Genomic DNA, 24,922 nt, shown 5'->3' with positions numbered 1-24,922 from the left:
AAGGATGTGTAAAAATATTTGGCAAGGAAGAGCAAAGAATTGCCTATAAATTGGGGAACACCTGAAGATGTCATGACATGTAAGTGTGATGGAATACAATTGTGTTGTAAGAAATGATGAAGAAGGGGCAGTTAGGTGGTGCAGTGAGTAGAGCACCAGCCCTGTAGTCAGGAGGACCTGAGTTCAAATCCAGCCTCAGACACTTGACACATGTACTAGCTGTGTGACCTTGGGCAAGTCACTTAACCCCAATTGCCCTGCCCCGCCCCCAAACCAAAAAAAGAAATGATGAAGGAGATGGTTTCAGAGAAACCTGGAAAGACTTATATGAACTGATGCAGAGTGAAGTGAATGGAATCAATAGACCAACTTTTACAGTGGTAGAGATATGGCAAAGACAAACAACTTTTAAAAGAATGAGGAGCTCTTATCAGTGTAAATCAATCACGATTCCAGAGGATGAATGATGAAATGTGCTACCCACACCTCCTGATAGAGAGGTGAAAGAGTACAGAATGAGACACATAATTTTTAGATATGGTCAATGTGAAAATATGTTTTGTTTGACTACAAATGTTTGTATACAGTGATTTTGTTTTTCTTTCATTCTTGATTTGGGTGGATGAGTGGGAGGGAAAGAGATGTATTTTTGCTAATTTTAAAAAATGAAATGTAATTTAAAAAATGACATACAGCCTACCTGAGCTGTGCTTTGAGTTCAGTAAACCTGGGTCTTCTGCTGGGATCATATGCCCAGCATTTTGTCATAAGGCTATAGAGGGTAGGAGGACAATTTGGAGGCATTGGTAACCGTTCACCATTCTCAATTCGACCAATTACATCATTGTTCTTCACTCCTTGGAAAGGCTTTACACCATGCATCAAAATTTCCCACATGCAGACACCTGTGAAGCAGGAGCATAAAAAGTCAATGAAGCAAATCAATTTTAATCCCCAATAAACTGAAAACTATTAAAAATGTTTAAAATACATAGTGCATAGTATAGCAACGCTTTCCCTAGAATTAAAAAATAGTTTTTGGTGAATAAAGGAAGAAAACAAATTGTTAATATGATGCATTGTCTTTTCCCCAATCTCAAATTATAACGCTATATTCAAAATGATCTCTTAAGGCCACAGGTTAATGGGCAAATGGATGGCATTTAACAATCAGCAGCAGTAATCTTTAGTCAAGTACCTATAGGTAAGATGCTGTGGTAGGCAGAGTGGGACACAAAGATGAGTTAGACTCAACCCCAGCTCTCACAAGAGTTTATAATGTAGTAGAGAAATGAGGTCATATGCTTATGTTTAAAGAAATTTGCTATAATGAGGGAGCAAAGACCCTCCCCACATCATGCATCCCATGTTCCTGTACTATTAAATTTGGATATCGAAAGAAAACATCATAGCCTTTTCTTACATATATCATTTATTTCTCAAAGATCCAAATAACCATTCTTGGGAGTGTATAGCGCTACATATTCTTATTTCTGTGGACTCTTCTAAGGTTTTTGAGGGATCAGAAAACTCGGGTTTGAATTAAATCCTAATTATGCTACTACCTTTTGTGACAAGTTGTACAAGTTATTGTTCCTCTCTAGGCCTAAAGTTCCTTTTTTTTTTGTAAACTGGGGGGGGCTGGTCTTGATGAATATCACAGGTAGTAAATAACAGAGCCAGGATTTGGACCTAGGTTCTCTGACTCTGCATCCAGCACACTTTCCAATAACTGTACTCTGATAAGAAACACTGGCTTGACTTAAAGTGGACTGGAATGAACTTACGAATACAATTAATTTATACATCATCAAATTTTCCAATAAGCTACGTTTCAAAGTTTGACCTAATGCAATCTTCGGCAAGACACTTCTCAAAGTTTCATCTGTAACAAGAGATGGATGGAATAGGTGTCCTCAAAGTTTCCTTTCAGTTAAAAAACTATGATGCTTGAATGTATTTAGCATCATATCATGAGCTGTGAATTCTTTTCTTTTTGCAGGGGGGAAGGCAGGGCAATTGGGGTTAAGTGACTTGCCTAAGGTCACATGGCTAGCAAGTGTGTCAAGTGTCTGAGGCCGGATTTGAACTCAGGTCCTCCTGACTCCTGGGTTGGTGCTCTACTCACTATGCCACCTAGCTGCCCAAAACAAAAAATGCACTAGGGCAGAGACAAGACATGTTTTGCGCAATGATGAACAAAATTAACTATAATACAGAAATGGAGTATAAGTTCATAAAAGAGCTTCAAATAATGTGCTATAGTAATTCCAAGAAGGGACAGATGATGAAAATTATATGAACTTGATCTCCAATACCAGTTCTGCCACTATCTACATGACCCTGGGCTAGTAACTTAAGCCTTCTGGTTCTCATTTTCCTCATCTGTATAACGAGAGGGTTGATGAATGATATCTCAGGGTGTTTCCAATGCATCTACTTGTCACCCGGAGGACAAGAAAAATCTATAAAGCAGATGATAAGAAAATTCAACACCCCCTCATCCCATGGGAATGTTGTGAAGATCAACTAATCTACAGTTTATATAAATGATTATAAAGCTCTTAGGAAGAACAAAGATAGAAATGCTAAACAATAATAAGTTCTGACACCTATTCCAATGTTATAGAAAATGAGCTGTGAATTCTTGAAGAAAAGTCAAGAAATGGATAATATTGCTTTATAGAACATAGAAAATGCAATATACCCTGATGCTAGATTAGAATAACTATATTAGTTCAAGAAATCTCTGAAGAATAATGAATATATTTCAGGAAGGAATGTTAATGATTTTCCTATAACAAAGTTTAATGTCACTGTCTCTGAATATGACTTACAATGAGGCTTTAATTATCATCTTTGATACATATGGAAGATGAGCCACAGATCCACTGATTGGATGGCCTTGGAATCTACTCCTCTGACATTTTAATTCAATTAAACAAACATTTGTGATTTGATTGTTTTGATAAGCACTGCATTTTGAGTCTTTTTCAGTCTCTTGACCAAATAAGAAGCCACTTATAGGATAACACAGGATTTAGAGCTGGAAGAAACTCTGAAGATCATCTACTTCAACTCCTTTCAGTTGATAATGAGGAAATTCAGTTTTAAAGAAGTAAAAATCACACCAACAGTAAGTAGCAGAATGATAATTCTCTTTGCACTATATCATCTGACCTGACATCTCTTTGAGACATGTAAATAACATAATTCCTGGACCTTATATGAGAAGAGAAAGTAATGACAGTATTTTTAATAAAATCAAAAGAAAGTCTTTTTTTTTTTCTTTAAAAGCAGTGAGGTGGCACAGTGAACAGAGTTCAAGGCCTGGAGTCAAGAAGACTCATCTTCCAAGTTCAAATACGGTCTCAGACTCTTACTAGCTGTGTGACCCTGGGCAAGTTACTTAACCCTGTTTGCCTCAGTTTCCTCATCTGTCAAATGAGAAGAAGAAATAGCAAACTACTCTAGTATCTTTGCCAAGAAAACCCCAAATGGGGTCATGAAGAGTCAGACATGACTGAAAAATGATGAAACAATAACAAATGTCTATTTATAAAGTTTATTATGGAATGTGTTGAATAGGTTGAAACCTTAGTTTTAATTGACAGATAAGATTGACTTATAGTAGTTAAATAATCTATTAAGTAGGAAGTAATCTTTAGGAAAAGTATTGTACTGTTTATTTCCTAAGGCTCAAAATTAGAGGTAAGGGAATTTCTGTTTAAGACTGGCTTTTCCAATAATTTGTCACATTGCCTTCAGTAAATAGTATAAATTCTCTTACCTCTAATGAATGTGACACAGGAACTAAAGTGCTTTCACTGACTAAAAATTTATGGTTCATAATTTTAGATAACCTTTCTTACAATTTTTCCATGTAACCCCACTTCTTCTTCACAATAACTACATAAAGCTTTTCCTCTTACTTCTTCACTCCTTTGCTGCTCCTGATTCTAGTCTTTTCACTCTAGAAGATGCTGCTGCCCCTATGGCCTCAGGAGTCTTAGGTGAGTTTTTCCTGCAGACTTCATTCTGAAGATTAGCCCAGGGAAACATGACCATTCTTTCATTCCTCTCATGGGTCTCCTCCTAAGTCTCTACTTCCCCATTGACTCACCCCTCTGCCATTCGTTTTGCTTAAATATGCTTATATGTTATAAGGTTTTTAAGATGTACAGAAGAGAAAAGACGGAAGGGCGGAAGAAAACAGGTAGGACAGCTTTGAAAATGACATATTGAATTTGTTATAATACTTAAAAAGAAAAGCTTGCTGTACATAAGATACTCTCAATTTCATTGACAATCTTTATGCTCCTTCACATATGGCTATGCTTATTTTATTTAGAAACTGAACTGGGACAAATATGACAAATCATCTTTGCACATATGAAATAAAAGAACTTTGCATCAACACAAGTTTGCCTGAAAAAGACTAGTGGACAAGTTCAATATAAGTTAACACTGTGATATAATGATGGTAGCAAATATTTATGTAGCACTTTGAGGTTTGCAAAGTGATTTACATATATGATCTCATTCGATCCTCACAAAGACTCTGTGAGGTAGACATTCTTCTTCTTCTCGTTGTACAGATGAGGAAATGAAGCTGAGAGAAGTTAATGACTTACCATTAAGTGCCTGAGGCAGGATTTCAGTTCTGGTCTTTCTAACTCCCAAGTCCAGCACTATCCATTATGCATTCAGCTGTCTGTTATGGCAGCTGAAAAAGCTAATGTAATCTCAAGGTATATTGAGAGGCATAGTGCTTAGGACAAGAGTGGTAATAATCTTGTATTTTACCCTAGAGAATTGCATATATCTGGAGAACTGTGTTCAGTTTTGGGTGTCATAATGTAGGAAGGAAATTGGTTAGTTAAGGAAGCTGGAAAGCAATGAGGATGGGTTAAATGGGGATTTTTAGACTGAAGAGGGCAAGAATCAAGAGGACGCATCAATCAATCAACAAGCATTTATTAAGCACATGACATGTGCTGGGCATATAATCTTTCATAAAGTCTTACTCCAATGCCTCACTAAGTTCTCAAAGGCTACATCAGCAGAGTATAAGCTGGGACAGATTTTCTGCTAGATAAGCTTCCAGTATGGCCCCAGTAACAGATTGCTTGTTTTTTGAGAACCAACCTAGCTAATAATAAAGAGGAGCCTCACTAGTAGGCTGGTCCCCTGGAGATGAAAATTTTTTGTCCATAGCAAACCAAAGACACAAGAAAAAATTTTTTAAATGGCCATCAGTGCTACCTCCTCCTTCTGTTTTGCCAGTGACAGGGTAGGGGGAGGGGGTGTGTGAAGCAGAAGGTGAGTGGGCAGATGTTGTTAAGAATCACAGGGTTTTTAAGCCTTTCAGCTGAATGCAGTCTGAATGTTAATACTCTACATATGTAACCCTTGTTCAATCACCAGCACATGGAACACTGCTGGAGGAGCTGAATCACATTGATCTTGACACTCTCGCTAGAAAAGAAACAAGAAGAAGGAAGTTGCAGCAAAATGAAATGAAAGCTCCCAGGTATTTTTTGAACAGAAAAAAGAATGGAGTTGCAGGAGTGGGTTTTATCATATGCCAGATAGTATGGTTCTTCTCAGCATAATACTGTTTCTTTGTTTATCTATTTTTATTTTTGAATATTTATTTTTGCTTTGTCTCACAGCATGATTGCAACTTCTGCTTTTTTGGATGCATAGTAATTTTTTTCCCAGTCCTTCCTTCATTTTTATTCTGTGCATATCTTTGTTTTTATAAAGTGTTTCTTGTAAGCAGAAGATGATGGAGGGTTTTGGTTTCTTGTCCAGTCTATCACTAATTCATTTTATTAGGTTATTTGACCTATTTACATTTAAAGTTATGAGAATTAAGTTTATATTTTACTCCATTTTTCCCGAATACTGTTTTTCCCCCCAAGGTATAATATAATTCCCTTACATTTCTACTTAAATCAAGTAAACAAAACCTCTGAATGATGAATTTGATCCTAATAAATATGGATTATACACTAATGATTGAAGTAGACATATAGGATGGTATAGCAAAACAAGTTAAATGTAGATACTCTACACATAGTTTCCCCCAAGAATGCAGTTTAACATATTATAATCAAACCCTGTTATTTAGATGATGACTTGAGATGAAAATGATCACTATATACCTTATGTTCATAACTGCCCCTATAATGTTATCCTTTCTGAGATATTTTAAGAGCAGCTGTGGGGCATGGTGGATAGATCCTGGAACTTGAAGAAAGGAAGGCTTGAATTTGAATCTTGCTTCAGATACTAGCTATGTGACCCTGGGAAAGTCATTTAACCTCTGTCTGCCTCAGTTGCCTCATCTGTAAAATGAAGATAATTAAAACACCTACCTTGTCAGGGTTGTTGTGAAGATCAAATGAGATCAGATTTGTAAAGTCCTTTGCAAACCTCAAAGTGCTATGCGAATGCTAGCCATTATTAGTTATTATCATAGGTCAGACATGCCTGAATATTTTTTAGTGAAGCAGAGCAAAATGTTATAATTACAGATTACCAAATCTAATTATGACCTGCTAGTCAAATTCTCAAATAAAGGGTTTCATTATATATAAAATATATTCTACATAATTAATGCCTTATTCATCAGATATCTTATTTAAAAACACTTCTTTACCTCTAATCTTATTATTACTAAAAGCAATCAGTGATTACTCAAATACCAGCTATTGGGAAAAAGAAGAAAAATAAAATAAAATCCATGCAATTTAGAAGTCAACATGTACTTCTAGGAATATGTAAAACTATCTAAAACAACAGATTTGAGAATATATGCAATGAAAATAGCTAATAAACGAGTTCTGTTTCTGGCATGTAGGAATAACTCAATGGGCACAGACCAAAACTACTAACAGGTGGCTCCTAGGACACAAATGTGCTTAAAAAGATCAGTGGTAAACAAACACTTACCAAACATCCATACATCACTAGCTGAGGTAAAACGTCTAAAGTTGATTGACTCTGGAGCCATCCATTTAATAGGTAATTTTCCTTTGGAAGCTATAAGAAAGAAACATTTTGTTTGTTTGTTTTAAAGAAAAACTTCCTGTTTTGCATTCTTGAGAATATTAAAATTCTCTCTAGACCAGGCAGTCTTAACCTTTTTTGTGTCATTTACTCACTCTGGCAGTCTGGTAGATCCCTTCTCAGAATGTTTTTAAAAGCATAAATATATAGGATTATGAATTAAAACAATGATAGTGAAATATTTATTCAGTTTAAGCAGCTCTTCTCTAGATGTAATTACTGCCAATAAAAATTTGAAAACCCACTATATCATTTGGCTCTTGGCTCCTCTCAAGCTACAGAGTTATATATTTAATTGCCTTGAAGCCTCACGTTTACTGAGGTCCCTCACATCTCTCAGTATATAGGAAAAGCATTCTGAAAGAGAAGTCCAAGTACAGCAGTGATAGCATATGCTTCAGTCCCCTGTGGGAAAAAAGGTAAAAGATGGAGAGATGGCACACAGTGGCAGCAACTAACTGGGTGATTTAACACATAAGGCTTTAATACTGATTAGTATTTCCTGAATTATTGGCTGGGGATACCTGGACTGAGTCACCTTTGCTGATTACATAGTTTTATCTGAACACGAGGGAAGGGAAGAGGAAGAGGAAGTAGTGTTGTGGAAAGAATATCATCTCTATTCTCAACAACCAATCAACCCATCAACAAACATCTATGAAGTGCTTAGTGAATATCAAAAACTGTCCCATCCTAAAGAAGCTTACATTCTAATGAGGGAGACAATATGTATATGTATATAGATATATACAAGGGAGTAACAGTTGGTGGGACCAAAAAAGGTGTCCTTTAGAAGACAGCACATAAGCTAAATCTTCAAGGAATCCAGGAATGCTAAGACATTCAGAGATTAGGAGGGAGAGAACTGCAGGCAAGGGAAACAGTGCAAAGTCACTGAGATGAATGTGTTATGCAATTCATGAGAAACAAAAAGGAGGGATTATAGCTTGACTGTAAAAAGCATGGAAAACAGTAATTTGTAAGAAGGCTGGACTGGTAATAAGGGTTCATAGTGTAAAGGGCTTTAAAGGTCACACAGAGAAGTTTCAGAAGTAACGGAGAAAGACAATAGATTTTATTAGCAAGTATACTTGCTACCGAGAGCATCTAAAGTCAATGTTTAATTATCCCTCAACTTTAACAGTTACACTCACAGATTTATACTTGCCTGAAAGAGGAAGGCTATGTTTGTTCCACTACGTGGAATGAAACCCAACTACCCCCAAAAACATGCCTCCCCAAATGATATGGTCAGCTGTGCATCTTAGGAAACCCCTTTGAAAGTTTTGTGGAGGAAAAGTGACTGGAGCGGGGAGAGAGACACAAGGCAGGGAGATCAATTTGAAGGTTACTGTAATAGGCCAGGGGTAAGGCTATGAGCAGAGTGAGTTGAAAGGACAGATATGAGGTATGAAGGCAAGATTTGGTACCAGGTTAGATGTGTGAGGAGTGTAAGTCATTAAGGATGACACTGTCTATACCAGGGAACCTGAAGCCTCGAGGCCACAGAGCAAACCTCGAGGTTACAGAACAAATCCTTTTTGGACTCAGTCAAAAGGCTGCATTTGAGGACCTAGAAGGCCACAGTTTCCCCACCCCTGGTCTATACACAGTTGTCTACATGTCATCTCCCCATTAGATAGCACCTTGGGGGCTGGAACTATTTTTGGCCTTTCTTTGCATTCCTAGAGCTTAGTATAGTGCCATAATAGGTGCCAAAGAAATGCTTGTTGACTAAGAGACTGCTATTCTTATAGGACTAGTGAAATACTCTTTTGCATTTGTTCTTAGTTTTATTTCTATCTTCTGTACACATCGTTTTGAAGTTGGATTAGGGTGATATGCAGTCCCATGATCCTCTGAAGAAAAGTCTATTCTTCCACATAGAAATTATTTGTGTATTGTCAGATATTCATTTTTTACAGTATCTCATACATCACAGGTTGATCAGCCATTCTTCCCTTCTGATTATGATGCCTTTTAGGTATGCATTTTACAAAGGAGATATACATTTATATATAAAATACAGATATGATAATTGTAAAGTAGAATATGATAAAGGATAATTATAAAGTAAGGAAAATAATTCCATGAGCCAAACCTAGAAACGGAGGTCATTATTTTACTATTACTGTAAAAAAAATTATAATTAACATTTATACAGCAATTATTATGGGCCAGGCACTGTGCTAAATGCTTTACAATTATTATCTCATTTGTCAATATCAATACCTACCTCATAATAACCCTGGAAGGTAGATGCTAACATTACTCCTATATTAGGCTGAATGTAAGTCACACCAGTATAACAGAACTTTATTAATGGAAAAATGTATAACTTAACGGTGGAAAAATTATTTACCAGTAATTATACAAAATTATCATATGTAAAACACTGACTTAGTTGGGAGAAACATTTTCCCTGATTTATTTTTTCTCAACATCTTTCATATTTGTATCTGAATAATATATCTTATTAGCCATTACTCTGAAATTTGTCTTTTCTGGTCATGTCCACCCATATCCCCTGATTCCTCCATCCTAGGAACATCTTATCCAACTTAAACATAAAATTGCTATAAGAGGACCAGGTAACAGATGATTTGGGAAAAATGTATTTTATCAGCACTCCCCTATTTCCTAGATATATAACACTGGTGATACTTTCCCACCCTCCCACTCTTTCCTATTCCAGACACATTTTGTTCTATCTTTACCATTTACATAGTTCCAACAACATCTTCCTAGCCCACTCTGCCACTTTTTTTTTAACTTGGCATGTGATTTCACTGGTACTGGGAACTCCTGGTAACCAACAAACTCCTGTCATCTCTATCTCAGGGCTGGCAGACACCTTAGTCAGTGCAAGGAATAAATACAAAGTTTTCCATTCTTCCTTTTTGCCTAAGCTGTTTCCAACTCATGCCACCCCAGGTTCTGAAATTCATTACCCCTGCCTTTCTCCATGGCCTTTTTTTGTGTTCTGTAGGTTCTATGGAGCCCCTTTCTGCAACTGTGAAGAGCGCCATCAAGAATGGTCTATTTGTCTAAGTGACAAGTGGAGCCTGAGCCATGGGACAAAGTGTGAACTTTATGCAATGGAATAAAGATGGGGAGAAGGAGTGGGGGAAGTACTGTAGGACAAAAACTGACAGATTTGGGAACTATGGTTTTTGTTCAGACCAATACACTACCAGTACACAATTAGCACTAGCATTATGGCTACTTTATAAGTTATTAGGCATGAAGGGATACTGTTTATTCCACAGTTTAACTAGACATATGGTGAAATGTATAAGAAGAAAGATTTTGGCTCAATATTAGCAGTGACTTCCTAACAGTTAAACTTGATTCAAAATGGAGCTGGCCTGATGTGGCAGACAGTTCTTAAACACTGGAAGAGCTGAAGTGGTGATGATCACTTGTCAGCAGAGATGTTGTAAAGGGAATGCATAGTTCAGGGAAAGAATAAACTCAATGACCTCTGAGCTCATTTCCAAGATCCCAAGTGAATTAAGCTGGCCTCTGAACAAAACTGAGAATTGTGGGGACTTTTCTTATGTACAGTCTGGAAAATTATAATTAGTCAACTCAATGTTCAAATAATATTTCAAGAATAACCTGAAAAACATAGCAACTTCAATAATGAGGAAATTCTGTGTGCTAATACTTGAAAAAACACTAGTGGGCCAAGCTGTGGTTAAAGAACAGATTAATCAATAGCAGTAATGTCGCACATCTCATTGTGAGACCTTCAGAAAGGCCTCAGGACATACTTTTAACTCCTCTGGTTTCTTCCTGTTTTCTATGGTGATTTTAAGGCTCTCAATTTAAAACAACATGTCAAACTGTTTCTAAAGATGTCATTACATTTAGGTATGTCAATATATATGTGTATATATGTGTGTGTGTGTATGTTTCTTTTATAAAGTGATTTTTTTTGCCCTTTGTTTACTGGTAGGTCAAATCAAATATACAAAATGATAAAAAAAATCATGAGTCCATATATGCTCTCATTTCTTACCTTTGTAGTAAGTACTATCTTCCATATATCGAGACAAACCAAAGTCTCCTAATTTTACACAGTCAGTTGAAGACACCAACACATTTCTAGCAGCAATGTCTCTGAGGAAGAAAGATTTGGGATGATAAGTTGTACCATAAGAAAAATCAAGATTTGGTCTATAATTATCTAAAAATAGATACAAAAAAGGATTAGAGATTAGTGTGTGTGTGTACGTGCAGATGAACCTTTGAGGTAATTTACTTCAATTGCTTAATCTTACAGATGAGGAAATTGAGGCTCAGAGGGATTAGTTGAATTGACCAAGGTCACACAGGCTGTAAATAACAACACTAAGGTTTTAAAGCCAGGTCTTATGACTCCAAGACTTATACCTTTTCTATTTTGTACCTCTAAAAATGTGATATTTATGCCTCTTACTATATATAATAGAATAGATTAGACAATGCAAGCACTTAAGAAAAAAGAACATATGTAATGCAGTATTCAATTTTACATAACACATAAGCTTTTAGTAACTATTATTTATACAAATTGACTTCTAAAATTCCCCTTGCAGAATGACAAAAATTCATACAGTTAATAGATAATAGAACACCTGTCTTCTTCGTAGAAAGCAGGTTTTCTGGTGTAGTGGGAAAAGCACTGACTAGGAGTCATGAGACCTGGGACCACATCCTGGATCTGCCATTCATTAGTTGTATAATTTTTGGTAAGTTATTTCACCTTTATCTAAACTTCAGTTTCTTCTTCTGTAAAATGGAAATAATAATCCCCATCACATCTTACAAGGTTCTCATGAAGAGAAAATGAGATAATAAAGCACAACATAAATCTGAGTTATTAGGAACTCCAACTCTACATTACCATTTATGGTAACTATTGGACAAAAATATATAATTAGGTCCTGATTTGACTTTTTTTTTAAATCTAAATATTTTTCTTTAAATTAAGAGGCTTTCTCACACTAGCTAGCTTTTGAATAGCCTTCAAATGACTGAACTGCTACCCAGTCTCTCCCTCCCTCTTCAGGTTCCCCATTCCTAGCAAATCCTCAACTCTATTGGGAAATGAAAAATAACTATGACTTTGTAAACTAAATATTAAAGAAATTAACTTTAATTTATATTATAAAGAGTTCCAGAATACAAATTCAGCATAATCCCAGCAGATGTCACCCTTAACACAGTGAATTTTATTTTACACTCTTCCAAGACAATATAAATTTAAGTCTCTACTATGTTTATCTTTGTACAGAGTAATAAAAAATTCACATAGAATACTTTTTACTCCATGTGAAAAAATAAGCCCCAAATAAATTAATAAATATCTAAGCATTTCACAGTCACAGGAAGCATATTAAAGTGAGGATACAAATTTTGAGAAAAAAAAATGAACCTCCTTTCCAGTATTTCTTTTTTTCTTTCAACATTCATCGTATTTAAAAAGTGAACATATCATTCAGTATTACTTAAAAACAGAACAAAATCACCAAAAGTGGCACAAATTTAAGAGTTTTTTATGTTTTTCTTACCTATGCACAAATCTTTTACTTTCTAGGTAGGCAAGGGCTGTACTAAGTTGGTAAGCATATAGAATCAAAGATGCCAAATCCAAGCTGTATTTTCTCACTTGCAAAAATGATCTCAGCTTTCAGAGCAATGATAAAAACAAACAAACAAACAACAGAAAATTATCAGAAACAACCAAGAAGAAAAGTCTACAATCCACATGGCCACATTCATCAACATATTGCAAATTCAATTGCATCTTATACAATTTCAGAACATGTGACTTTTCCTTTTAAAAAAGATATTACTGCTATATTCAAGTGAAAATGTATTGATATATAAAAAACATAGAGGCAACAAAAGGAGGAATAAAGTTTGAGTGAAGCACCACAGTTCTAGATATAGGCATTGACAAATAATGTCAGACTAAGAGGTGGAGAAAAATGTGAATGTACAATTCATACAAATTTGACATCTCAACCAGGACTTTTGGATGTAGAAATAAAACTTGGGTGTTTTCTTGGTGTTTCCAGGGTTAAGTCTCTCTGGAGTTACTACTGTAACTTTAATACTTGAAGACTTCATAATTTCTTTGGTGGGGTTCTCCCTCCATTAATACATAGCAGTGCCTTTAACAAGTCTGTAGGCTGTCTTTATGAGTTGCTATGGCTAAAAAATATTCATTCCTCAGTAGCCAAATTTATGATGATAAGCCTCTCTGAGCTGAGCAAGGTGGGTCCTTGGACCAAAGACATATACCTTCAGTTCCTGAGTCTATCCTTAAAGTTCTTTCAAGTTGGCAGGATCTGCCAGAGTTTATGCTCAGGGAATAAAAACCCACAAGAAATTCTACATCACAATGAAATCACAGACTAAGACTCAGGTGGAAGAGTAAGTCTGTCATTGAGATTGTCAAATTCATTTATTTTCCTGTAATACAGAATGTGGATTAGATCTATAATACAATTCTAGAGAATTCTGAGCAAACTAATGTGAGATGACATGTGTTTACAAGACAGAAGAACTATTTTTTTGTAAAGCAGTGATGCACAAATAAAATATTTTCTTTCCTGATATGTATTAGGAACATACTTATGAGGAGCTCTGGCTTCTAGCAAGGCTGCACTGGGGTGCAACCTAAGGGAAAAGAAGAAAAGCTTCAATGATGCAAAAATAATTGTAAGGAAGCCAAACTAATATCATCATTCCTCAAGAAAATCCTTTGGAGTTTACTCAATCTTAATTTAAATAAAATTCCAATGACCCATAGTGTTGTTTCAGAAGACACTATATTAGAAGCAAATTAGGAGGGGAGAAGAGCTTCAGTGGGTAGGTACTCTGACAACAGCAATAACAGCTGATGGTTAGATAGTTAAACAGGAGACTACTAAAAACCAATGTACTATGGCAAGTGATGGTCATAATGATAACCCTGTTATTAAGGGAAGATTACATTCTTTATTTTGGAACTTGTTTCTAAAAAAAATAGGGCAATGCAATATATTTTAGTAAGATTTCCATCAAAAATGGATAAATCAACGAAATCCCGAAATTTCAAACAGGTTGGTTAGCTGGAAAATTATCACTAAAAATAATCTTATTATCAAAGAAGCAGGATAAAACATTTTATCCTAATTAAAAATGCTAATACTTGGCATTTATATGGACTTAAAAAGGTTTTCAAAACACTTTATTTCTATTTGTTTTGCTCAAATTTTCAAAGGGAACAGTAGTATTACAATTGGTACCTTGTTCTTATATAGTAAAAGTCTCCCCAAAGTGATGAGAATCTATTTAATTGACACAAATTCTATACAATTTCACCATTCTTAGTTATGTAGGTTTAATTTATTTTCTCAAGTTTTTCCTTCCAGACTTTAGATCATGGTCTACTGAGCAGCAATGTAGTGTGGGTCAGGAGGGAAAAAGGAACCTAAATCTCAAGTTTTATATTTAGTTATAGGCAAATAGTTCTGATGAAAAATCTAGTGGGGAAGACTTAAGTGTTGGCTAAATGGAATTCTATTTACTGTCTCATTAAAATAGTATATAGAGGCCAGACTGAGTATCCAATGAAAATAATATCATAAATAAAACATCAATTTGAACTGTTTCACTCAAATACAGTTAGTTTACTTACTGGAAATAAGTTACTACTGAGATTGTTTATAAAATACTCAAAATAAGTTGGAGGTAACATTAGAAAATTTATAGTACCTCCCCTAGTGTGCAGAGCTCCATGATTATCCAGACAGGGTTTTCTGTTATAACTCCAATCAACTTCACAATATGTGGGTGGTCAAACTGACGCATCGTTACTAGGGGGAAAAAGCAGTAACACGGAGTTATTGTTATTTTTATATTTCTTTTTAAAAATTTAAATAATATTTTATTTTTTCCTAATTACATGTAAAAACAATTTTTAACATTAAAAAAATTTTTTGAGTTCCAAATTCTCTCCCTCCTGCTCTTCTTTCCCTATTCCCTGAGACAGCAATTTGATACAGGTCATAATGCAACATAGACTTTTTCGTAATTGCTTCTTTTCAAACTAAACAAGATTTTGCAAAATAGTACTCAAAACTATGGACCAATGAGGGCCCAGGCACGAATTCACCTCCATAGATTTTCTTTGCCCCATTACGTCGCTATAGCTATAGTTCACATACAGTAAGAATCTATTAATATTTGAAAAGTAAGAAAATCCTTCTCTTCTTCTCTAAACTCACTACATTGCCCTTTTTGAAATTTTGTCTCCCCTTAGGCCTCCTGTGGCACCCCGTTCCCATGCCCTTTCAGTTGAGGACTTAGCCCCTTACTTCACTAAAAAAATGAAGACCATTTGCAGAAAGCTGCTTCTTTTCCCCTTTTCATCTCACAAATCTCTGACATCTTCCCTCACTATTGCCAGGAGATTCTTTCTAGTTTCTGATGAAGTGACTCTTCTTGCTAAAGCTAATCCTCTATGTGCAACCTTGATCCCATACCTCACACTGCCTTGTCCAGCAGATTTCCCCCACTGTCATCCCTACTTTCTCTCCAATGAGTAATCTCTTTATATTAGCTTCCTTCCTCTTACCTAAAAACATGCCCGTATCTTCCCCATCACTGAAAATCCTTCACTAAATCCAATCTTGATCACTACATAATATCCTATAGCTCTCCTCCCCTTTCAGGCAAACTCTGAAAATTCAAGCCACTTACACTTTCTCCCCTTTTCATCTTCTAAATCCTCTGCAGTCTGGCTTTTGATCTCTTCATTCACCTAAAATTGCTCCTTTAAGGTTACCGATGCTCTTAATTACTAAATCTAATGGCCTTTTCTCAGTCTTCATCCTTCCTGACCTCTCCACAGCAGGACAGTGTTGATCACCTTCTCCTCCCAGATGATCTTCTCTCTGGGTTTTTATGACACTGCTCTCTCTTGATTTTTTTCTACCTGTAAGTCTGCTCCATTGGATCTTTGTCCATGCCACCTGGACCAAAGCGCAAGTACTTCCACCCCCAAGGTTCTGTCCTAGGCCCACTTCTTTTTTCTCCCTGAACTATCTCATATGGTGATCTCACAGTTCCCATTAGATAATAAATTATTATCTCATACAGATCTGTATGTCTATCCTTAGTGGACTCTCTGGCCCTCCAATATCTCATCACCAGCTGCCTAACAGCTACTGCCAATATTTCCATATGCATCTCAAACTCAGCATTCCCAAAAGAGGACTCACTGTCTTCTCTTCTAATCCCTTCCCTGTTCTGAACTCCCCTCTTACCCTGAAGGCACAATCATGCTCCCAGTCACTAAGGTTTACAACCTCAGTGTCGTCTTTTGACTCTTCGCTCTCACTTACCCCATATATCCAATCTATTGCCAAATCTAGTTGTTTCTACTTTCACATCTTTAGTATAGACTTCCTTCTCTTGGTTTACAAGGTTACCATCATAGTTCAGGCAGCTAGTAAGTGTCTGAGACTGGATTTCTGACTCCAGGTCCAGCACTCTATCTGTGTGACCCTGGGCAAGTCACTCAACCTTGTTTGCCTCAGTTTCCTTATCTGTAAAATGAGTTGGAGAAGGAAATGGCAAACTACTCCAATATCTTTGCTAAGAGAACTCCAAATGGGGTCATGAAGAGTTGGACATGACTAACTAAAATGACTGAAGAGCAACAACAAATTATTAGGAAAAAGGGTAAGATTTAAAGCGAGGAAAGCTAATACAGCCATAGTAACATAGACATAGTTAATAAGGAGTCAGAAGATTTGAGGTGTTAATCTTAGCTGCACTAACACACAATGCAACTTTAATCATTATTTTGGCTCTCTGTGTTTTGCTTTTCTCCTCCATAAAATGAGGAGATTGGATTAGACAATCTCTAAGGTCCTGTGTCTAGCTCTGACCTTCTGTGGCACACCCTGTATTTTCAAGAATTAGAATGCCCAAATTATGGAAATTCTTGTTGGGCTTGGATGCTTGGAACCAGACCATGGCTCTTCCCGAGTTCTGAAGTTTAGGGTGGATCTAGTGATATCACCAGTATTCCACAGTTAGGACACGCTACATGTTTCTCAGAGTTTTCAACTTGCTAGGCTCCTACAATATCTGAGTGAACTGATAGTTTGTGTGCAGAATAGCCATTTATTTAACAAATATTTAGTGAATAACTCTATAATACACTATTCTGGATAAATTGAAGGATATAGAGATAAATAAGAATAGTTTCTTGCCCAGAAAAAAATCAAAGTCTGATAAAGAAGATAACTACATGGGTGGGGAGGGGAACTATACCACAAGGGAGTGTATGCTAAATGACCCATGAGTGACATTTTGTGCCATTTCAGTGTGATACGAGTTTGGAGGGAGGCAACTGTTCATTCTGAGTGGCTAGGAGAGAAATAATGGATGAGCTGAGCTAGTACTTACTTGACATCTAGCATTGCCAACTCCCCTGGAAGTCAACATATTTATTATTTCCATATTTTTCACTGTACATGCATCAAGATTGTTCTTGTGGAACTGTTGCTTCACCTGAAATGTGGTTTTTACTGAACCAATTTAACTTTAGGAAAGGTATACTCATACCCATAAGTAATTTTGTGTGTCCTACAAACCATGTCAAAACAGTGCTTTTTTTTAAAAAAAAATTATTGCTGCAAAATGTATTATCTTGATTTTGTTTCTTTTTCTTTGCTTTTGAATCTGAAAAGGAACTCTTGACAGCATAAAACTTTCTAATATGACTTGCTATGGTTTTGGAACTGTAGTATGTGATAAATTAAATCTTCATTAAGTAGTCATTTATCAGAGACCTATTTTTAGGATTATAGGGTTTAGACCTTGAAGACACTGATCATTCAGTTTATACCCCTGTTATTTTATAAAGGAGAAAAATGAGACCTAGATATGAAATGATATGCCTATGATCATATAGGTTAATGGGCATGGAAGCTGAGATTTGAACCCACAGCCACTGACTCCAAAATCCATTTCTCTTTCTACTACAATATACCTACATCTCTGCATTTGACCTTTTAGTGTCTTTGTTACTCCTCTAACAATAGCTAATAAAATAAAGCACTAAAACAGAAGACTATTCAATACCATTAATGACCCAAATACAGCAGCTGGTAAGAAAAAGCAATAATTTGATGATGCTAGTATAGTAGAATGAGCTTGGAATAAAGGAGAATACAGACTAAGACTCCCCAAAGGGACTAATATCATAGAGTCTCTCCTGCTTTAATCATGTCAGTCAATTATATATATGACAAACTTTGAATAGGAAAAGATTCCTTAGCTTGGCATTCAAGATTCTCTAAAATCTGGCTCTAAATCATTTTTTGCCACTAGGTGGTACAGTGGATAGAGGGCTGGACCTGGAATCGAGAAAGCCTCAAGTCGAATCTTGACTCAGACACTTAATAGCTGTGAAATCCTAGGCAAGTCATTGAACTTGTCTGTCTTAGTTTCCTTATTCATAAAATGAGGAATAATAATAGCCTCCATCTCCTAGAGTTGCTGTGAAGATCTAATGAGAAAATACTTGTAAAGCACTTAGAAAACTTTAAATGCTAGCTATGAAGACAGTGGTGGTGGTGGTTTCCTACGTTGTACTTTATGTTTTGGCTAAACAGTATTCTTCACTGTTCCCTAAATATGCTGTGTAATTTCCTTCCTCCGGGAATTTCTCTCACTCTATACCCTAGTCTTGGATGGGGTGACTGGAAGAACAGTGGATTTAGGTTGAGAAAACCTGGGTTTCTCCTCACACCTCTGCCACTTTCTTCCTCTCTGTTTCCTCACCTTTAAAATGAAGAACTTGGACTAGAACTTGGCCCTGAGTCCCTTCTAGCTCAAAATCCTGAGATAGCCTACATTTTGTTCAAGCTCAAATATACTGTCCAGCTCCACTATTACCTCTCCTGAGAACTTCCATTACCCCCCAGTGAGAAATGACTGATCACTAACTTAAATGAGACTGAAATTCAATGGGCACTTTTTAGCCTAATTGTTTTCAATGTCATAGACATGTATTGGGGCAGGTCCCTTCTAGGACATTTTGAAAGTTGTCCATTTTCATGAACACACAAGCAAATATTTGTCCTACAGAGTTTGAGGATATTCCTAATGAAAGGGATTATTTAAACGCAAAATGTGTTCTTTATTTCACTGTTTTGAAACATTACTCTGTTCTGGGTTTTTAAAACATCCGACATTCCTTAGACTGGCATTCAAGGTCTTCAAAAACCTAGCTCTAAATCATCCTTTCAGCTCAGTGGCACAGTCAATAGAGGGCTGGACCTGGAGTCAAGAAGCCCTGAGGCCAAAACTTGCCTCCAAACACTTCCTGGCTGTGAGACTCCAGACAAATATAGAAGGCAAATATGGAAATGACTATCAAGGAGAAAAGGAAGCAAACCTATCCAACTCCCAAATCCTTATAACAAGTAGGTTAGTAAAGACTATACAATTTTCCAATAAAACCTTTTAATTAAAAGGAGCCTCAAACTCACATATATCCTACAATTGTTTATTCTGCCAATAAAAGCACCACACAAAATAATTGATTATGTAAATGACCTTGAAAACATGAAATTTAATTTCAGTTTAGATTGCAAATGTCATGTGCTGATAAACCTTAAGTTGTCCATATTCTTGTATCATACTAAACCTCACAGTCACAACCAGTGTGTCTCAACTTTTTATAGCAAGTTTAAAAATACTTACAGAATTCTTCAATACTCACTCCAATACAGAAATCATTAGCTCTGTAGCATACCAACATGAACAGGGAAATTAAATTCCTTCTCCCCTGACCTCTTTGAAGGTGAACCTCTATTTATTTTAAATACCACATACATCTTAATTTAGCTGGAAAAATCAGCAATCACATGCTTGTACCAGTGCAGCTATTAATTGAGCAAGGTAATAAATAATGAAGTCTTCTTGTCCAAGGGAGGTAAAAATATGATTTAATCTCATCAATAAAATGAGCTGTTTTTATTTTATTAAAAAAATCAGATTGAAATTAAAGAAAAACTTACAGGCTTCTTGTAGGAATTTTTCTCTCACGCTGTCTGAGGTACAGTTTTTACATGTTTTAATTGCAACTGCCATTGCTGGATTCTCCTGAGGAAAATACATAACAACACAGGTTTTCTATTACTCATGTGTACATGTATAAATTATTTTGCTATGTGCACATTAGCAGAGTTAGAATTGCAATTATATTTTATCTTATTGATTGATCAAAGAATTGAAATGGACTTTGGAGGTTATCTAGCGTTTTCCATTTAATGCAGAAATATCAACGTTGACATACGTTGACATTTCTGCATTAAGCTAAACACTCAACTTATGCTTGAACACTTTCATGCAAGGTGCTCACTGCCACGAAACAACTAGTCCTTTTCTGAATGGCTGGTGATGTTACAAAGTTCTTCCTTGCAGTGGGCTAACATCTACTTTCCCATAATTTCCATCCACTGGTCCTTGACCTGTCCTCTGGGAGCTAAGCAGAAGAATTATAATCTCTTTACCCCAGAAAATTTTATCTTGCTTTAATTTATTATGATCGTCCACAAACATGTACATTTTGATACACAAATAAGAGGCTTGTGAAACTGTTACATAGAGTTCACATATTTTAATGATAACATATTTAAATTTAAGATTGCTCTTTTGTTTGTGTCTCCTTCTGCACTTTATTTTCTTTGGTGCATTTCTTAAGAAAATTATGGGTGGTTTTTTTTGCCTATTTATCACTAGCCACCAACATAACACTCCCAATGTCCTCCTCCTTAAGTGAGTAAAGGCCCTCCTTTTGAATAATAACCTCTTTTACACATGACAGCTCTTGAGATACATAAAGACAGTGACCATATTCTTTCTGTACTGTCTCTTTTTTAGGCTAACCGTACTTAGTTCTTTTAACCAATCCTTGTATGGTATGGTTTTGATGCTCCTCCTCTGGATGTAATCCAGTATACAGGTCTGCCTCTTAAAAGTGGCGGTTGGACCAGAACAGTGAATATGGTATTCATAAGGCCATGGGCCTGAATCTTTTCTAGAACAGTTAGATACACAAAGAAGGAAATTTTCCTTAAGGCTACCCACAACTCCGGCTAGTTTTCAGAGTACATACACCAAGTGAAAAAAAGCAAAGTATTATTAACCCACCACCAGTGTTGAGAAGATAGTTCAAGTCATACAGCTTACCGAGCACCACCTACACCATCGCTCTCATGCATACCTGGGACAATATTTTAAACACGGCACTTCAATTAGGACAAAAATTTGTGAAATACGTTCACTGCTCAGTTTGTTGGTTGCAAACCAAACTTAGGCGAACAGGAATGCCTTACGGTCACGCCTTAGCTGTCTGTATGAGCCACTGCTTATCATGGATTCTTTTGCCCATTTAATAACAATGCCAATAACTCAGTTACATAATACTCTACAATTGCAAAGCACTTTTAAATACACCATGCCATTTTTCCTCACAGGTATTAATCCTATAATCAAAAAACATTTACTAAATGCTTAATATGTCCCAGGGCAGCACTAGGGATAACAACAATAATATTAACAATCTCTATTTACGAGGATCTAAATTCTAAAGGCCAGTTTATATAAAAATATATACAAGGTATATATATACATATGCAAGGTAGTTAAATATAAAGTTGTTTAGTAGGGAGGGCAATAACAACTGGGTGATCAAAAAAGGCTTCATACAGAAGATGGTGCTTAGGTTATATCTTAAGAGAGGGACTCGTTAAACAAAACCTGTCATTTATTTTATGTTTTGTTAGCTTGAGTGTTTGCATGGAAACTAAGGGAGTTTACAGGGAATAGGGTCAGTTGAATTCTGATGTTCCCAGGGAAAAACTGAGATGGGGGCTCAAATGAAAGTCATTATTTTTATCTTTTTACCTTGTATTTTATTTACATCTTTTGTTTTTTCATCACCTTCACTTTCCCAATATATTCCTTTTGCCACCCACCCTGTGAATCATCTCTTAAAAATAACAACAGGTAGGTCCTGATGAGGGCAAATAATGAATTCCATGAAATAGTTGCATTTTTCAAATTAACAATACTTATTTACATTGAAATGGAGCCAATTACTATATTATTACTTTGAACAGCACCAATTTAAATAATGCAAGCTCTTTGGGATTCATTATTCACACTAACTGGAACCTAGCTATATCTAATATTTATATGACATTTAGCACTTCAAAGTTTGTCATGAGTTTTACATATTTACACATGTTATATCTCCATCCTCATTTGGCCTATAGAACAACACTGTGAAGTAAGTGCTGTTGTTGTTCTCATTTTATAGACAATGAAACTGAGGCAGGCAGAGGTTAAGCAACTCCCCCAGGGTCAGAGATAGTAAATATCCGAGGTAGGAGTCTAACACAAGTTTTCTTGACTCTGATTTCAGTGCTCTATACACTGTGCTACCTATGTACCCCTTCTTGGCTCTCTCTTTGTCACTTGTTCTCTGGCTATCATCCTCATCCCCTTCTACCAGAACCCTGGTCTCAGGTAACTCCTGGATCCCTTGGTCCTGAGAGATGAGATTTCCTTTATCTTGTTGGAGGCTCAGGCCCCTTGGAGGGTCATTCATCCCCTTCTCACCTCAGTACCCATCTATGAATTATATTCTACCATTAGAATATAAGATCCTTGAGAGTAAGGAATGTCTCACTTTCTTGTATTTTTGTCTTCAGTGTTTAGCCTAGTGCCTGGCACATAGTAAGAAATGCTCTAAGTATTTGTCTATGCTATTCCATCCTTTCTTTTACCTATCTTCTTTCTTTGCATTACAGTATATTTAGTCACATTCCACTCATCGGTTTCATCCCAACTTGCCTTCTTGATTTAGGTCTTTTACTTAATGTTGCTTGCTATCTAAATTTTGGGCACTTGTCTACGGACATCTGAGACTACTGAATTTACTACTGGCTTTCCTTTATTGGGTTTTCTTTCTCCTTGGACGGAAATTCTTCCTACATTGTAACATTTCTCTATGATATATGGTTTGGTGGAAACACTTCCACAATTTTCTCTCTCTTATCCTTTTCCTGATCTTCCACACTGGTGCCTGACTACAATCCCCTTCTGTATTGGCAATTAAGGAGGGCTTTTAGCACTTATTCAACCAAGTGCTCTTGAAGAGTTTGGCCTTTGTTTCCTTGATTGAATTAGGAGTCCTTGATGAATTCCTTGCCCCAAGGGAAAGCCTAGTTTACATGGTTTTGAGTAACACATTTGTGACATCAGAGACTTTTAGACCACATGAGTTTAAGTTGCATTTTTGTGACGCTTTTAGGTCACGTGGCTGACTTGCATGTGTGACTTACCTTTGACCCTGAACAAGATACATAAACCCAGAGGTTGGCGTTCTCCCTGAGAGGCTCTCACTCCTGGAGGTGAGGGACTCTGGGCAGCTGCTCTAAGAGCCTCTTGGCTCACCCAGATGTTGATGGTTTCTTGGTAACTATGAATTGTATTTGGTCTGTTTATGATGTATCTTTTGTAATTTGTTTGTATTTGCTCTGAAGTTCAGGGCGCTGGCTTTTTCCCCTGAACTAAGTGAATGATATTTGTATGTTGGATTGAAATAAGACTGTTAACCCCTTAACGTTGCTTTCCTTAGTAAAGCAGATCAAAAGAACCTATGCTGGCAGCATTCCTGTTGTTGGGCTTGTGTTGGTCTTTCACCCCCACAGCAGCTGCTAGCCAAATTGTTGCAACACCTCCTACCCCAATACCTATTATCTCTCCGTGTATGTCTCTCTCTATTCCTGTTATGTGTCTACATGTATCTACATGTAAAAATCTTGTTTAGCCAATGAACGTAAGCTACTTGAGGGAAAGGATTTAAAAATAATCTTTGTACCCTCTGTGAGTAGCACAGAGCTTAGGTAGGGTCTTAAATGTTTGTTGACTGATTGACAAAACATAGCTACATCCTCTCTTACTATATTCTCATTAATAGTGAGTTAATTCCACAATAACCTTTTTATTCTACCCTCCATACACTATCTCTGCTAAGAAAACAGAAAAGTAAAAGTTGAGTATTTCGCCTTTTCTCCCTCATCTCTCATAAGTGTCCCTTCTTTCCCAACTAGCATTCCTATGACTTCTTTGATTTTCTTCTTGCCTACAACATAAATAAAAAAGAATTTTTGCTGTCCTGCACATTCACTGCCAGGCTTAGCTCATTCTGAGTTCTAGCTCTCCTAATAAGTTTATTAGCAAGAACATGCTGCTTTTTTTTGGTATTTATTTTGTCTACCTGCCTTTGCTTCTATTTTCTGTATGTGACTTTGAAACATCTGAGTTGTCTGTTCACACCTGTTTATACACCTGCTACCTTCTTCAGAATTTGATTCTTGAGAGTTTCTCATCTCCCTTCAGAAAATTTTTCCTTAAGAATTTTACGTCAAGGAATCAGATCAATCTTCCCTTCCCTCTAAACCCTTTGAAATTCAGCTTCTCAAAATTTTGGGTGCATATTGGAAGATGCCCAAGTTTCTTCTCTTTTATCTCAAATGCTAAGATGAAATAGTTTCTTCCTCATAAGATTTCTATCATTTCTACTGCAGAAGGCATTTCCTCCTTGTTTTAAGAATGAAGCTTACAATAGCAGTATCCCTCATCATTTCTTCTACCTTTTGAAGGATAAATTTTACCATGAGGATAAACTAAATATTTATCAACTGCTTTGATTTTTGTTGAGATAATATGCTCTCATAGATGTTAGGATGGCTGGGTTTCCTCATCATTATGATAA

General features: G+C 36.3%; 1 protein-coding gene across 6 annotated transcripts in view; it reads right to left on the bottom strand.

The window, feature by feature from the left end:
* Nucleotides 1-24,922, bottom strand: part of PTK2 (protein tyrosine kinase 2) — a 434,883-nt gene that overhangs the window by 83,482 nt on the left and 326,479 nt on the right. For all 6 annotated transcript variants that reach the window (XM_036741078.1, XM_036741072.1, XM_036741073.1 and 3 more), the window contains 6 exons: nt 20,154-20,238; nt 14,830-14,930; nt 12,636-12,751; nt 11,102-11,202; nt 6,961-7,050; nt 701-905 (listed from right to left, as the gene is read on the bottom strand). In XM_036741078.1, the coding sequence (XP_036596973.1) occupies nt 701-905; nt 6,961-7,050; nt 11,102-11,202; nt 12,636-12,751; nt 14,830-14,930; nt 20,154-20,238 (698 nt within the window). The remainder of the gene's footprint in view (nt 1-700; nt 906-6,960; nt 7,051-11,101; nt 11,203-12,635; nt 12,752-14,829; nt 14,931-20,153; nt 20,239-24,922) is intronic.

This window comes from Trichosurus vulpecula, chromosome 1, assembly GCF_011100635.1.
Source record: "Trichosurus vulpecula isolate mTriVul1 chromosome 1, mTriVul1.pri, whole genome shotgun sequence".
NCBI classification, from domain to species: Eukaryota; Metazoa; Chordata; class Mammalia; order Diprotodontia; family Phalangeridae; genus Trichosurus; species Trichosurus vulpecula.
The sequence above is the reverse complement of the archived record's forward strand: the minus strand, read 5'-3'. Positions and strand labels throughout refer to the sequence as shown.